The following is a 16,027-nucleotide window of genomic DNA, read 5'->3' as shown; positions in this document are numbered from 1 at the left end:
ACTGGTTTCCTTATAAAAAGAAGAGTATTTAGATATAGGGGCACAGAGAGACATAGTGAAGACTATGTGAAAACTAAGGCAGACATTGGAGTTATCCTGCCGTCAGCCACCAGTGGCTGGAAGACGCAAGGAAGGTTTCTCCTCCGGAGCTTTCAGAGAAAGTGTGGCCTCACTGACATTTTAATTTCAAGCTTTCGCCCTCCTCAACTGTGAGAAAATAAATTTATGTAGTTTTAAAACACTCAATTTGTGATACCTCGTTATGGCAGCCTCAGGAAACTAATACACCTCTATTCTGACTATCAGACATAGCTTCTGTTCAATCTTTTCCAAGAAATGTAGTCTACTTATAGACCATTAAGCACAGCACAAAGTGAACCTCTGTTTCTTCAGCCCACTGCTGGGTTTCCTGATATAAAACAGGAAAGACAGAAGAGAATTTAGGAAGGAAACCTACTTCTAGTATCCTGAGTCACTTAGTGACAAGCTGGGCTGCTGAAGGAATAGGTCAAACATGCTTGCCAGAGTATTAAAAGCTAGAATATAAAACCCCCAATGAAGAACACGATATTTTCAGGCTAAAAAGACTGAAAACAATATATGAAAATAGAGAGTCATATCAGTATATCGAGATCTACAAGATTTCAAATAAAAAAAACCAAGTCACCAAGTAATAACCTAAAAAGAAACGGTACACAGATCAGAATGGTTCCAGACTTTACTTCTGGAAGCCAAACTACAGAGCAGCTAATGCTTCTAAAATTCTGAAGGAAAAGAATTTCCAACCTAGGGAGGAAGAAAAATACTTCGACATGCAAATTTTTTTTTTTTTAAATTTACATCCCTTGTACATTTCTGTCCCAGAAGCTACTGGCTCCACTAAAATGAGGAAGGATACAAATAATAAGAAAGGCATAGGAGACAAGAAACAGAAGACCCAGGCAGGAGTAATTTCCCAGGATGATGGTGACATGAGACTTAGGTTTGGGATACTTGGTGTGTTGAATATCTGGAGAGGACACGTCAACAGCAGATGGACAGTTTGGTGTTACACTAGAGATAAGACAGAAGACTAACAAAATAAACCTATCACAAACTAGAAAACAAATATTATGCAGAAAAAGAAAATAATCACTCAGTACATGACTCACAGTTACAATAACATAATCACTAAATGTTCATCAAATCTGATTCAAGTATATAAGAAGGATGGAGGGGTACGGAGGAGGATACGTATATGACTGTTGTTACCTACCGCAACATAAAGTTAACAGCTAGTGCTTAAGATGAAAAAGTTAACACAGTACTAATAATATAATATAAACACCTTGCTGTAGGGGTAAATTCTGTATGAACTAACTGCAATTGAAGCAGGAAAGGAATAATAGAGTACTGCCATTTTTACAAAAAAAATTATTGTAGAAGTATTTGATTTCCAAAACCAGGAATTGCAAATTGGCCTGTGAGGGCAGTTCCAGCCTGCTGCCTGTTTTTTTTTTAAATAAAGTTTTATGGTAACAAAGTCAAATTCATTCATTTATATACCATTTATGGCTGCACTCATGGCACAATGGCAAAGCAAACTAGTTGTGACAGAAGCTGTATGTCTTACAAAGGCATTCGTTTTAGGTCCTTTACAGAAAAACTGTGATGCTTGCTCTAAATTACATGTGAGTAAATCCTAAAAAAAATCAGGAAGAAAGAAAAAATTGTGAAGCAGGCCCATGATGTTTAAAAATTTAATTTAAAATAAAAATACTACCATGATAGACTTCTGTTGCCAAATCAAAGCAACAGGTTATAGCTGTGCTCCAGATTGGTAACACAATTAGAAACAATTTGGTATTCAATGAAGAAGCAGTATGTTTCAATCCTCAGGATTAATTACAGAAGATCTATATGTTAAAACGGTGACAATAAAATGACTAGTCCTGAGAAATGTATTCCTCAGGAAACTGCCCTTCAGGTTATAGAAAAAAAGAAGATACTCCAGGAGCAGCTGTTTATCTTTTACTACTGCTTTCAATGTGTTTACCTCTTACAGTTTCTAAAAATCCACTTCAAAGTAATTCTCAATACATGAACAGATGTAAAACAGACGTAAGAAATTCTGGGAATCCTAACCAGATTTTGATTAAAATGTATTCAAACAATTTAAAAACACATCTACTGCTGTTCCCAAATCCCTGCTTTGACAACTTGCTAAAATCTTTGCTGAACTGGGTATTTTTCGTTCCAGAGTTAGCTATATCTTCCCATCTTAGTTATAAAAAGTTTTAGAAGGGCAGTGGTAATACTTACATGTCCAGTGTTGACTCTGGTGTAAATGCTATTTTTGTTAAGAATTATTTTATCATTAATTTTATTTAGCAAAACTGTTTCTCTGCTCTGGAAGATATCCCAGACTAACTCTGATTTAGTAATCTGAGTTCAGTGAATATTATTTTTTCTGAAAGGCTCTAGAATAAGATTTACAATTCTATAATTATGTATGAATCTCATGAATGAAGATTTATTTTTATATTTTTCTAATTTCTTCTATAACTGTCCTTTTATGTTATATTCTTTGTGGAGGACTAATTTGTAGAAGATTATCAAGTCAATAAAAAATGAGACTGATTTGAAAAGGGCCATCATATTGCATAATCCCAGGAGAGTCACTCACTCACATTGCAGTTGTCAAATTGGAGCTCTGCAGCCGTATGTAGCAGCAGTGAGTCAAAGGAGAACATAAAAGTTTGGGTCTACAGGGTATGTAGGTATATAAAATGAGTAGTTACATATAATTATGTATACTATAGCTTTAAGTTCTATAATTATATGCAATTTGTGTTTCTGAAGAACAACAACAGTTAATGCTACCAGTTGATAAAATAATATATATTATAAATAAATATTGTTATAAAACTCTTAAGATGTATTTTTTGTTTTAATTCACAATAATTATATATACTTATGGGGTACAAAGTGATACTAACACATGCATACATTGTGGAATGATCAAATCAGAGTAATTAGTGTATCTGTCACTTTGAATATTTATCACTTCTTTGTGATAAGAACATTTCAAATCCTCTCTTTTAGCTATTTTGAAATACATTCTTAACTGTAGTCACCTTGCTGTGCTACAGAGCACCAGAACTTGGTCTTCCTTTCTTACTGTAACTTTCTATCTGTTGAGCAATTCTCCCTTTTCCAGGTTCTACTACTCCTACCCCCAGCCTCGGTAACAACCATTTTACTCTCTATTTCTGTAAGTTTGACATTTTTAGATTCCACATACAAGTGAGATCTACCAAATTACACTTCCATTAGCAATGTATTCAAGTATGTTTTTCTATGTAGTTTTCCTATGCAGAATGTTAGCAGACTTTGTGATCTTTGTAATCCTGAACTAAAAACAGTAAGATATTATAACATTTTTTATTCATTATGTTACTAAACCATTGTATATCCTTCTCTGTAAACATGTGTTTATAAATCTTGCTTTGTTCTTTTTCTGCTGGTTTGTTCATTATAAGTAATCTTCATAGATTCAGAAAATTAGCTGTGTCCTTTTTCACATGTATATGCAATGTTAGTATTTTTTTTTAAATCTTTTTTTGGAAAATTTTCTGGGTGAGAAATTTAAAATTTTCATGAGTCAAACTTTCATGACTTCTGAGTTTTAGATTATGAAAACAACCTCCATGCCCAATATATTATTCTATTAGTAAGTACTTTGTTGATAAGGGTAGTTATTTTTAAGGAAAATATAAAACATATTCTGATGCTTTATGCTTCAGCTAATATTTAATGAGAATGTGGCTTATTCATGAAAAGGATGATGTGTGGGCAATTGATTTTGTATAATCACACCATACCAGAAAACACATTTTTTGCTCTGGGAAAGTTTTGCATAGCTATAAATGCAAAATCCAGTTTATACTATGTGGCAGTATCCATGTCCTCAACAGTGGCTAAGAGAAACACTGCTTCATAGTAGAAACACCATTCTGTTTAAGGGTTGAAAATAAATGGTTTCTCAAATTCTTGTTTATTTTGTTGAGACTCTATTTAACAAAAACGTCTTTTAAGTATGTGCTTTATCTACTTTGTACCATAATTTTATGATGTATATACATTTGAAAATGGATACCCAGTGCTTCTAATTTTTATAAATGAAATATTGATAAAGTTGCCTACTCAATACCATGGTCAAACATCTTTGAGGATGACCTACTTGTGATATTGAAATATAAAAAATGTTAGCGTTAAGAATATTTAACACAGTGAAGTTTTGGGTCAAAATAAATCTAAACACTGGAAGGATCAGCTTTGTCATTTTTGTCTGATGCCATAACAACTCTGAAGAGGGACTAAAATGCATTATCAAGACATTTGATCTAGAAGAGCTCGTTATTACAGAAATGAGAAGCAGCAAGACTCAGAGATGGTAAGTAGCCTGACTGAAGTCACAAAGCTAGTGAGAAGGCAACACCAGTTGAAATGCAGAAATCCCTAGAAATTTAAACCTCTAACTTTTGCTAAACAAGAATCTTTGCAACGGGTGAGTTCACAACTGATAATGAGGATATTACCAGTCACTTCCTAAAAGTGTATCTGAATTATCAGCCTAAAAGAAAAAGGTGCAAGTTATGCTCAAGTACTACTAAAGTACCGTTACCATAATACTATAAGAAATCATAATAATTAGAATTGAGGCTTTCATTGAATGAAAAATTATTTAATCAAGGTATTCCTAAACATCAGAATGTATTGTAGGGGAGACACATACCTCCCTAGGATACATGTGGTCCTTCAATATTCCTTATAGTTAGTTGCCAGCTATTTTAAACTAATTCATATTTTGTCTTGATGGCATGTTAGTAATTTGCAAATCTCAGTTGCTTGCAATTACGTGAGTAGAAAAAATATTCTAATGGGGAAAAACTATGCAAATAAAAAACTTATTGACATACACATTAGTAATGTGTTTTATAAATACTAAATTTAGTTTTCCATTCTTAAAAGACCAATAAAAATATTACATATGTACTTAAAATGTTTGTTTTAAAGAAAGTCTTCGACATATTTTATAAACTATAGCAATTATTTAAGTATTTTTATTTTTCCTAAGAAAAAGTCAAACTTAACATTTTTAGCTTTTAATTTTATTCCTAAGCAATTTTCATTTTAAATCTTTAATTTTATTCTTAAGAATTTTATTCTTAGAAAATCCTACATTTAACTTTTAAAATCCAAATTTCAACAAGATGTAAAGGGGAAATGGACCAAAGATTTTACCAATCTATTAGACTAACCTTCCAGACTTGATTTCAAGATTACCTAGCTAGTTAGGAGCAAGTTAGAATTCAAAATCTGTTTTCTGATTCAGTATTCAGAAACTAGTATTCTCAACAACTTTTCAACTCTGGGATAACTTTCACATTTCATGACCCAACTCCAGATGTTTTTTACACTATAAATTATGTAAAGCTCCCTTCATAGGTTTTTGAAAAAAAAAAAAAATGAAATATAAGAATTAAGAAAAAAAGTTTACGAAGCAAATGGGCTCAAGTTTATTCCTTTGGCAGTGTTTGGGTTTCTACTGCACTGAGATAATATTTGCACCTTGTGTACTGCACTGGGTTAAGTGTAGAAACTCAAAAGAATGAGGAGAACAGACTCCTTCCCTCCTCAATTCTCTCCTGTCCATCTTCCTTCCTCACTAACTTCCTCCCTCTTTATATTTACTGAACCCTTATCATGTGAAGACATACACATGAAGACAGAGAAATCATCTTTTGAGGCTCACAATGTTGCTCTAATTTAAAAGGCTAAGATAAATGCACAAATAACTAATCCAAGGCAGAATGTGATAGGCTTCACAGCTGAGATAGAAAATGTTACGGAGATTAATAGAAGGAAGAGAAATACACTGATACATCTTAAATAAATTTATTTTGAAGCTTAAAAGGCTACTAAGTAATGTTTATGAACAAACAGTTTTTACACCTGCATGAAAAAGTCTTCCCAATATTGGGAGGTATGACAGAAACCACAGCTTTCCTTATTTAAAGTTGACATAATGTTTGCCATGGAAAATTATTCAGAAACAGTGGTTTTCACACACCTCCGGTTTCTTCCATTTCAAATAAATTATATAAAAAAGGTAAAACACTTTACCTTTCAATGGAAAATTTTTACTTGGGTATATGGGTATTTACTGTAAACAGAAAGCATTTGGATATATCTTAGAATGTAAATAACACCAAAATGGAAAAGAGCTCTTCTTTGAAAGGCAACCTAAAATAAACTGCTATAAATAGACTGGTGGAGGTAGAATGCTAGTGGCAGTACTTTTAATATTAGATTAACTTAATTTCAATTACAGATTTTATCTGATTATATAAACCCACATATTAATATTTGTACTTATCAAAACCATTTAACAAAATAATAGTAAACAGTCCATTTGGCTGGATTACAAGAATTGCAGCTAACTAAACATGAATATTTAGGTGGTGATGAAAAAAGTCTCAATTAAATTATCATACATAAATGCAACTAAGATTTTTAAAATAAATGCTGAAAACAGACAAATGAAATATTTTCCATAGGAAGGAAGAAGAACGATACTCTCCCACATTCTGTCTACTATATGTTCCTATATTTGAAGACATTTAACAAAAACATTGAAAACTTGTCACATACAGTTTTTTTGTGAAAATTAAAGTTTTATGAGAAATGTAATTTGATACACACACACACACAGACACACACACACACACACACACACTGTTTGTTCATATATAACATGAACAGAATGAACATAAGCTTAAGTGATAAAGCCAGTCGTTTACTCATTCAAGCTAATCATTTCTCAATCAACTGGAGGAAGTAATAGCTTTGTGGTAAAGGTATTTGCAGCTATTTTTTCTTTTCTGCTTGAAAGGAGAGAAGACTTAATCACTGCTCTATTTCCCCTAAGCCACTGGGTCTGCTTTTAAGTGATAGTGTTGTTTATCTTCAGCTAAAACTTATACTAAATACCGATTACACCCTTCCTTGGTCCTATTTCTAGAAGTGGATCAATTTCTAAATGTATTTGGTCCTAGAACACCATATGTGTATGTCCTATAGTCAATAAGGAAGAACAAAGACATAAAAATAGGACAAAACAATAACAAAAAGGAAAACTATGCAGAACTCCATGTACTTAAATTCTAGGCAAGCAGAGGCCAAAAATGAACCTCCCTCTAATTTGCCCTTTTAACACTGGAAAGCAGTAGGGAGTTAATAATATGACAGAAGAAAATGAATGTTAGAGAGAATCAAAAGTGTAGACATTAAGAAAAAACAAATTTTCAGTAGTGATGTAACACAACTGAATTAAACAATACTTATACTTATCACTATTATATGGGTCTTTGGATCTTACAATTTGGTACTTGTGGTATAGTGGGAAGGGAAGGTTAAAAAGGAGGATGGAGTTGAGTGCCAGGAAAGAATCGCAGGACAGCTAACAGACCAGGATGGGATGTTCCACTATGGAGCTAGTTTCTAAAAGAAAAATGGAAAGGTTGAGGACTATAGAAAGCAAAAGTTCCAAAGACAAACTTGGCCTAGAATATTTTCCCTTGAGAAATTATGGGAATTATCCTTGCCATTATTGCAGAACATGAACAACTTTTATCAACTTGACTTGCTTGAAAGAATAATAAATAGGCAAGAAATAGGTAAGGTGATTCTTTCAGAACCACCATGCTCATCTACATACTACAAAAAGAAGCACATACACAGGACAGTGATTTTAACCATCTGTGGCCACCCTACTAAGAAAACTTACCAAGAACTATGCATGAATCTATCCATCCACCCACCTGAAGAATGGAATACTCCCTGTGAGTTTTAATATATTACATCTTTATCTTTTGTTTTCCACCTCTCAGTTTCAAAAAGAATTTAAAAGATCGTAGATATAAAATTTAGTAAGAAAATACCAAATAAAGGTAAGTAGAAAACATGAAAAATGGGGGTGGGGGATGGGGAGAGAAAATATAATCATAACATATAGTGGCTGAATGAATTTAAAAAACAAAAATAAGGCCCAACTATATGCTGCCTATAAGAGACTTATGTTATCTGTAAGGACACACAGACTAAAAGAGAAGAAATGAAGCAAGATATTCCATGCAAATGGAAACAAAAAGAGAGTAGAAGTAACTATACTTAGTTAAAAAAGACAAAATCAAAAAATGAAGAACGAGACAAAGGTTATTATATAAATAAAGGGCTCAATTCATCAGAAGAATATAACAGCTGTAAATATATAAGCACCCGGTATCAGAGGACTCAAATATATAAAGCAGATATTAACAGAGCTGAAGGGAGAGACAGACTGTAATACAATAATAATAGAGGACTTCAGTACTCCACTTTTAGTAATGCACAGGTCATTGAGGCAGAAAATCAACAAGGGAACATCAGACTAATAGTATATCTTAGACTGTATGGACCTAAGAGACATCTACAGAACATTTCATCCAACAGCAACAGAATATTCCTGAAGCACACAAGGAACATTCTCCCAAACAGATGATATGCTAGGCCACAAAATAAGTCCTAAAACATTTAAGAAAACTTTTTTGACCACAATGGTATAAAACTAAAAATCAGTAACAGAAGGAATTTTTGAAAAATTCACACGTAAATGAAAATTAAAAAACATGCTCCTGTACACCTAATGTGAGTCAAAGAAACTGAAGGGAAAATTAAAAAGTATCTTGAGACAAATGAAAATGCAAACACAACATAACAAAACTAATGGGACATAGTAAACGCAGTTCTAAGAGAGAAGCTCATAGCAATAAATGGCTCTATCAAAAAAGGTCTCAAATAAATAACTTAAAGTTATACCTCAAAGATTTAGGAAAATGGGAACAACTAAACCCAAAGTTAGCAAAAGAAAATAAATAATAAAGATTAGAGCAGAAATAGATGAGACAAACATGAGAATAACAATAGAAGAGATCAATAAAAAACCAAGAGTTGGTTTTTTGAAGATATAAAACTATATACCTACATAGCAAGACTAAAAAAATGAGAAGAACCAGATAAAATGAGAAATGAAAGAGGAAATATTACAACTGATAATCACAGAAACACCAATGATACTGACCAATAGAACAGAATAGAGACACCAGAAATAAATCTACACATTTACTGGCAACTGATTTTCATCAAAGCTGCCAAGAACACGCAATGAGAAAAGGACAGTCTCTTCAATAAACAGTACTGGGACAACTGGATATCCACATAAGAAAAAAAACAATTAGACCACTATGTCACATCATACACAAACCTCAACTCAAAATGGATTAACGGCTACAACATAAGACTGGAAACTGTAAACCTGCTAGATGAAAACATAAGACATATACAAACCACACATCTGGTAAGAGTCTAATATCCATAATATTAAAGGAACCAGAGAAAATCACTAGCAAATTAGCTGGGCATTGTGGCACAGGCCTGTAGTCCCAAGTATACTTGCTACACCAGCACTTGCACACCAGCTTATAGGCTGGCACCTCCCGCGTTGGGAGGCTTAGGCAGGAGGATCACTTGAACTCAGGAGGTGGAGGTGGCAGTGAGCCGAGAGTGTGCCACTGCACTCCAGTGTGGGTGACAGAGCAAGACCCTGTCTCAAATAAAAAATGAAAATAAAAACAAACAAAAAGAAACTCACAAGCAAGTAAACAATCCAATTAAAAAATAGGCAAAGGATCTAAGCAGACATTTCTCAAAAGGAGACTTTCAAATGGCCAATAGATATATAAAAAATGCTCAATAACACTAATTGTTAGGGAAATGCAAATTAAAACCATAATGAGGTATCATCTCTCAACCGTAAGAAAGCCTATTATAAAAGAGCCTAAAGGTAACAAGTGATGGAGAGGATGTGGAGAAAAGGGAACCCATGTACACTGTTTGATGGCAAAATTAATACCACTATTATGAGGAACAGTATGGAAGTTCTAAAACAAAATGAAAAATAGACTACCATATGATTCAGCAATCCCATTACTGGGTATGGGTATATATCTAAAGGAAATGAAATCAATATGTTAAAGACATATCTGGCAAAAAAATTATTATATTTTGACATCTCAAGAAAAAATTATATTGTGCCTTGATACAATTAGCACTGTTCTGTTCAACATGTCATTATTTTGTCTCAGGTAAGACCTGAGCACAAATTTAAAACCATTTTAGGGCTAACATTTTTTCTTCTCTCTCTCTGTCTCTTTTTTTTTTTTTCCTGTGATAGGGTCTCACTCTTTCACCCATGTTTTAGTGCAGTGGCATGATCACAGCTCACTACAGCCTTGGCCTCCCAGGCTCACATGATTCTCCCAGCGTAGTGCCTGAGGAGCTGAGACTACAGATATGCGTCAACATATCCAGCTTATATTTTAGGATTTTTTTGTAGAGATGGGGTTTCACCACATTGACCAGGCTAGTCTTGAACTCCTGGGCTCAAGTGATCCACCTGTCTTGGCCTCCCAAAGCACTGGGACTACAGGGTGAGCTGCCATGCCCAGCCTTTCTTCTCTTTATGAATGAATTCTATGGAATAAAAATACTTACTGCAAAATTGCACTCATAACTTTGGTGTTGCTTTTCTGACAAGGACAGTTTTTCTTGACATAAAATGCCTTAAAATTTAACACGATTAATATGAATTAATTGTAGAGAAGTAAGAGTTTACATAAATGTAGCATCATCAGAGTGCTTTTTTTTCTTAAGGCTGGGAAAAAACCTTAACACCATCCAGTTTAAAGAACTTTTTAATCTTTAAATTTTCTCTGAAAAATATTCTCAACACTTTGAGACTCTAATATTCAACAACTTCTCATATCTCTATGAGTAAAATTAATAATTACTGCTATGAAGTACTAATGATGATGCCAGTAGATTGATGAGTCTCCCTTAGATATGATGGAGAGAAAGGAAAGTAAAAACTATGCAGTATCTGTTCCAAATATCCTTTCACAATATAAATCCTATATCTAAATCTAATCAGGACTTCAAATAAAAGTCATTGGTAAAAATTTAGTTTTTGAAGTTATACTATATTTAAAAATTCAAAAAGAGTGAGCTCATTACATGGATTCCATAGCAATCCTGAGGAAAAGCAAACAGCAAAATCCAGTATTTGTCATAATTAATGATGAAAAATCATATTGTACAGAAGAATGAATAAGAATGAAATCCAGATCAAAAGCCTCCTATGTTAATGAAACCTTTGGAAGACATGGATTTACATTCTTGTTCAGTTACCTTGCTGACTGGACAAGCTAATCTCCCTGAGCTCTAGTTTTCTACGTTATACAATGGGGATGTAATTCTCTCCCAATCAAAACTCCTCCACTAGAGTTGCAAATATTAAAAATTAAATGTGACTGTATCTAGCATACTTCAGTGAAAATAATAAGCACTGAATATATATTGTATTTAATAAATAATTCAATTTTAAGGACAAATAAATATGCAATATGAGAATGAGTATTTTCAAATCTTTTTCTTACACACACCTTATAGTTAGTTACAAGTGTAAACTCTCTTTTAGAAATAAACTCTGTGGTTAAGATGATCTCTTACCTTTTCTTGTACTGTCCTTAGCAATGCTTTAAGATACCAAAGGATGACTTGACTTCTTAATTGCCATCCCTAATCTCCACACTAGTTGTTTTTATTTGTTTAATATACAACACTTAGTGTGGAGCAAAAAATTTTTTTTTTAGAAGTGAAATATTTTATTCTGAGATAGATTGAGAAAATATATAGCAACCAACTGACATGTCATAAGCAAAGAAATTAGCTTATATTTTTAAAAGGTACACTTATAAATGGAGGGATAAGTATAATTAGATTGTTTATAGTACAAAGGATAAATGCTTGAGGGAATGGGTACCCCATTCTCCATTATGTGATTATTATACATTACATGCCCATATCAAAATATCTCAATATCTCATATACTCCATAAATATATATTAACTATATACCAACAAAAATTAAAAAAGTAGGCATAAAATAAAAATTGCTGTGTCACATATTTTTTACAGCATTGACATCTAATAAATGAAATTCCCCTTGTTAAAAAAAATGTTAAATTTTTAACAGAAGGTTCTAAGAGAAATAAAAATTTTGGGTATCGTGGCCCTAAATCATCTAGCATGCTGATTTTCACAATATTGAATGAGTATTTAGATGCCAACCTGTTTTAGCAAGATTTCTAACAATTTGAGAGATCTTAACATTCTACAAATTTTTATTCATTTTACTCGAGTAGCTATGATTAGAAACTTCTATATAATTATCATAGTATATTTTAAAATATGCTCTGATTTATTACATTTGAATTCTCCCATCACGTTTTGAGAATAGTGATTCTCAAAAGCAAAACTTTATGAAGGTTTAGAAATAAGAGAAAAACTTAAGTGCTTGAGGAGGGACCTTTAATGGTGATTTTATTGAAGTATTTTATTGATTAAAAACATGACATTCAGAGTCAGTGTATGTCAAATTTTAAGTCCCCTGAAGAGAGAAAGAGTGATCATGTATCCCCTGGGAACATACAGGTCAAGGTTACACTCTGGATAACCCAACATTTGGTAGTCTTATAGTTTATTATAAAAATTAATGCAAAATTTAGATTTCTGGTTTCTTTTTTTCTAAAATTCAGATGTTGAAATGTGAATTTCTGGTTCCTATCTAGAGAGTTAGAGAACCACAAAGAGCAAAAAACAAAAAGGACGGACAAACCTGTCAGAGTGAACATCTTATAGTCAGTTTGGAGTGGGATGAGGTAGGGCATTATACACAGAAGACCAAAGAATTACAGCAGTCTTTTACAAAATCATAGAAGGTAGATGCCAAAGTGCTGAAAGACAAGAACTGTCCACATAGAATTCTATACTTAAGAAAAATATTTTTTAAAATAAAGGAGAAATGAAAACTTTCTTGCCAAAAAAAAAAAAAAATGGTAGAAACATACTGCCAGCAGACCAACTCTTCAAGATATTTTAAAAGTCCTCAGGTGAAACAAATACACCAGTAGGAAACTTGGATTTAAACAAAGAAAGAGCAATCAAAACTAAATAAATAAAAGTAAAAACAGGATTTATTCTTATGCTTATTTCTAAACTGAACTAAATGTTCAAATGTTCAAAGCAAAAATAGGAAAACCTATTATTTGCTTATAGCATTTGTAAATGTAAAATGTGTCACAACAATGGCACAATAGAAGCCATAAAGTAATTGGCATTTACTGTCCTTAGATCATTACACTGCATATGAAGCAGCATAAAATTATGTGAAAGCAGATTTTGGTTAATTAAAGGTATATATTATAAATTGTAGAGTGAACACTAAAAAACAATAATAAAATATGAACATGTAATAAATAGCTCAACAGAAGAGAGAGGATGCTCATTAACTCAGAGGAGAAAAAAAAGGAAGGAAAACAAAGCAAAAAGAGTATGAAGAAAATAGAAAACAGCTAACAAACTGGTAGATTTTAATCCAACCACATCAATAATCACATTGAGAGAAATGGCCTAAACATACCACTTAAAAGAGAGATTATCAGATTGGATAAAAAGCAAGATCCAAGTAAATGCTATTGATTTTAAAAAATCACCTTAAGTACACAGACATATGCAGGTTAAAAGTAAAATGATGGGGAAAGATATTGCATGCGAACACCAACCAAAAGAAAGCAAAAGCAGTCATACAAATTTCATACAGGATAGACTTTAGCATGGTAAATACTATCAGGGTTAAGAAGGGCCATTACGTAATGATAAAGGATCAGCTCCTCAAGAACATAAAAAATCCTAAAAGTCTACATACCTAACATATATGTTTCAAAATTCTTAAGGCAAAAAAGTGATAAAACTGAAAGATCAAATAGGCAAACTGACATGCATAGTTGGAGGTTCCACATACCCCTTAATAAAGTAGGCAGAAAAAAAAAAACAGTAAAAATATGGATAATCTGAATACCATCAAAGAATTTGACTTAACAGACCACTGATCCTAACAAAATATATGCTGTCTTCAAGTGCACATGAAATATTTACCAAGACATGCCATACTCCAGACTATAACAAATACTACATTTAAAAGAATAGAAACCATGAAATGTACATTCATGGATCATAAAGGAATTAAATAAACAAAAAAATCGCAAATAGATACCTGGAAAACCTCTAACTGTTTGGAAATTAAGCAACACATTTCGAATGAAAACATGGGTTACAGAGGGTTCAATGGAAATTTAAAACATTTTAAACTAAGAAAAAATATACAGCATATTAAAATTTATGAGCTGCAGCTAAAGTATTGCTTAGAGATAAATGATTAGCATTAAATGCTTTTATTAGAAAAGGTCTAAACCAGTAATTTAAGCTTCCACATTAAGAAACCAGAAAAAAACACAAATCAAGAAGATGGAAAGAATGTGGAGTAGAGCAAAAATCAATGTGAGTAAAAAACAAATGCAATACAGAAAAATCGATTAATACAAAATCTGTTCTGAAGTGGAGCGATGTTGGTAAAAATTAAAAAAGGGAATTAATAAGGAAGAAGCAGGAGTGGAAAACCCAAAGAGCAAAAGATGTAGAAAAATGTAATGATGATGCCACCTAACAGTGGTGTGTCCTTTTTTTGTTTTGTTTTGTTTTTGAGATGGAGTTTTGCTCTTGTTGCCCAGGCCTGAGTGAAATGACCCGATCTCAACTCACCGCAACCTCCACCTCCAGGTTCAATAGACTCTCTTGCCTCAGCCTCCTGAGTAGCTGGGATTAGAGGGATGCGTCATCACACCCAGCTAATTTTGTATTTTTAGTAGAGATGGGGTTTCTCCATGTTGGTCAGGCTGGTCTCGAACTCCTGACCTCAGGTGATCTGCCTGCCTTGGCCTCCCAAAGTGCTGAGATTACAGGATGAGCCACCATGCCCAGCCCAATGATGCGTTCTGAATCACCTCATTTAATTCTTTTTGAGCTCTAGTTTCCTCATTTGTAAAAAGAGGGTGAAAAAACATCCTTCACAGGGTAAATATACAGATTAATGAGATATTTATTTAAAAAATTTGGAAAAATAATGAAGAATCTTAGTTCTAAGCAGTAAGATTTATAGATTAATTTTTATATAAGGCATGAAATGTCATATTAAGTTCAACATACGTTTAAGGACCTTGAAGGTTGTGATATCACAGCCAAACAAAATTTAAATATTAGTATCAAAACTGTTTTGGTGGCAATAATGGAGTTCAGTTAGGAAAAGTAATTAGAAACTAACAGTGTGGCTTCTTGGTGAGTTTTCTCTTCAAAGAAAAAGTAAGCAATATAAATGAGAAATTTCTCATAAAATAAATACAATGCATTGCAGATATACCTTTTTGCAGATTTTTTCAAAGTTGATATCATCACCAAGAGCAGATTTAGTTACTATATCAGGTTTCAATTCCTGTGAAAGAATAAAACAAATTAATTTTAGTTGTCTATTTTTAAATTATCACTGTTAAGTTCATTCCCATGTCTTAAGAAACTTAATATTAAATAAAATCTTAATTTTGAGAAAAGAACTAACTCCCACCATAGTAAGATATTATCATGCTACTAAAATAGCCACAGCAAAATGACTTTAAGAGCTAATCTTCCTAAGAACAACATACGAGGCAAGTAAGAAGCAATATTTTCATGGAACTCAATACAAACAACTATAACTTCAGGATTTTATACCCAGTCAAGCAGTTCTTCAAATATCTAATGTATAGAAAAACAGTTTTGAACTGCAAGAATTCAGGAAAAAAAAAAAAAAAGTATATATATATATATATATGCCTCTACTGAGGAATCTTCTAGAAGCCAGCAAGAGAAAACTTTAATAAAATAATTGATGTTGAGTACCGTTATCTATTTGTAGAGCTATGACTAAAATAAGTGTGAGGGTATAGGAGAAAGAACAG

The 16,027-nt window shown here is 32.7% G+C and overlaps 1 protein-coding gene across 2 annotated transcripts in view; it reads right to left on the bottom strand.

The window, feature by feature from the left end:
* Positions 1 to 16,027, bottom strand: part of SRFBP1 (serum response factor binding protein 1) — a 62,656-nt gene that overhangs the window by 13,599 nt on the left and 33,030 nt on the right. Inside the window, exon 4 of one of the 2 annotated variants that reach the window (XM_012448444.3) lies at positions 15,454 to 15,525. The exons of the other annotated variant lie outside the window; for it this stretch is intronic. Coding sequence (XP_012303867.2) covers positions 15,454 to 15,525 — 72 coding nt within the window. The remainder of the gene's footprint in view (positions 1 to 15,453; positions 15,526 to 16,027) is intronic. 2 annotated transcript variants of the gene reach the window in all.

The sequence above is a fragment of the Aotus nancymaae genome, unplaced genomic scaffold (genome assembly GCF_030222135.1).
Source record: "Aotus nancymaae isolate 86718 unplaced genomic scaffold, 86718_ANA_hifiasm-v0.15.2.pri h1tg000064l_0, whole genome shotgun sequence".
Classification (NCBI taxonomy): Eukaryota; Metazoa; Chordata; class Mammalia; order Primates; family Aotidae; genus Aotus; species Aotus nancymaae.
The sequence above is the reverse complement of the archived record's forward strand: the minus strand, read 5'-3'. Positions and strand labels throughout refer to the sequence as shown.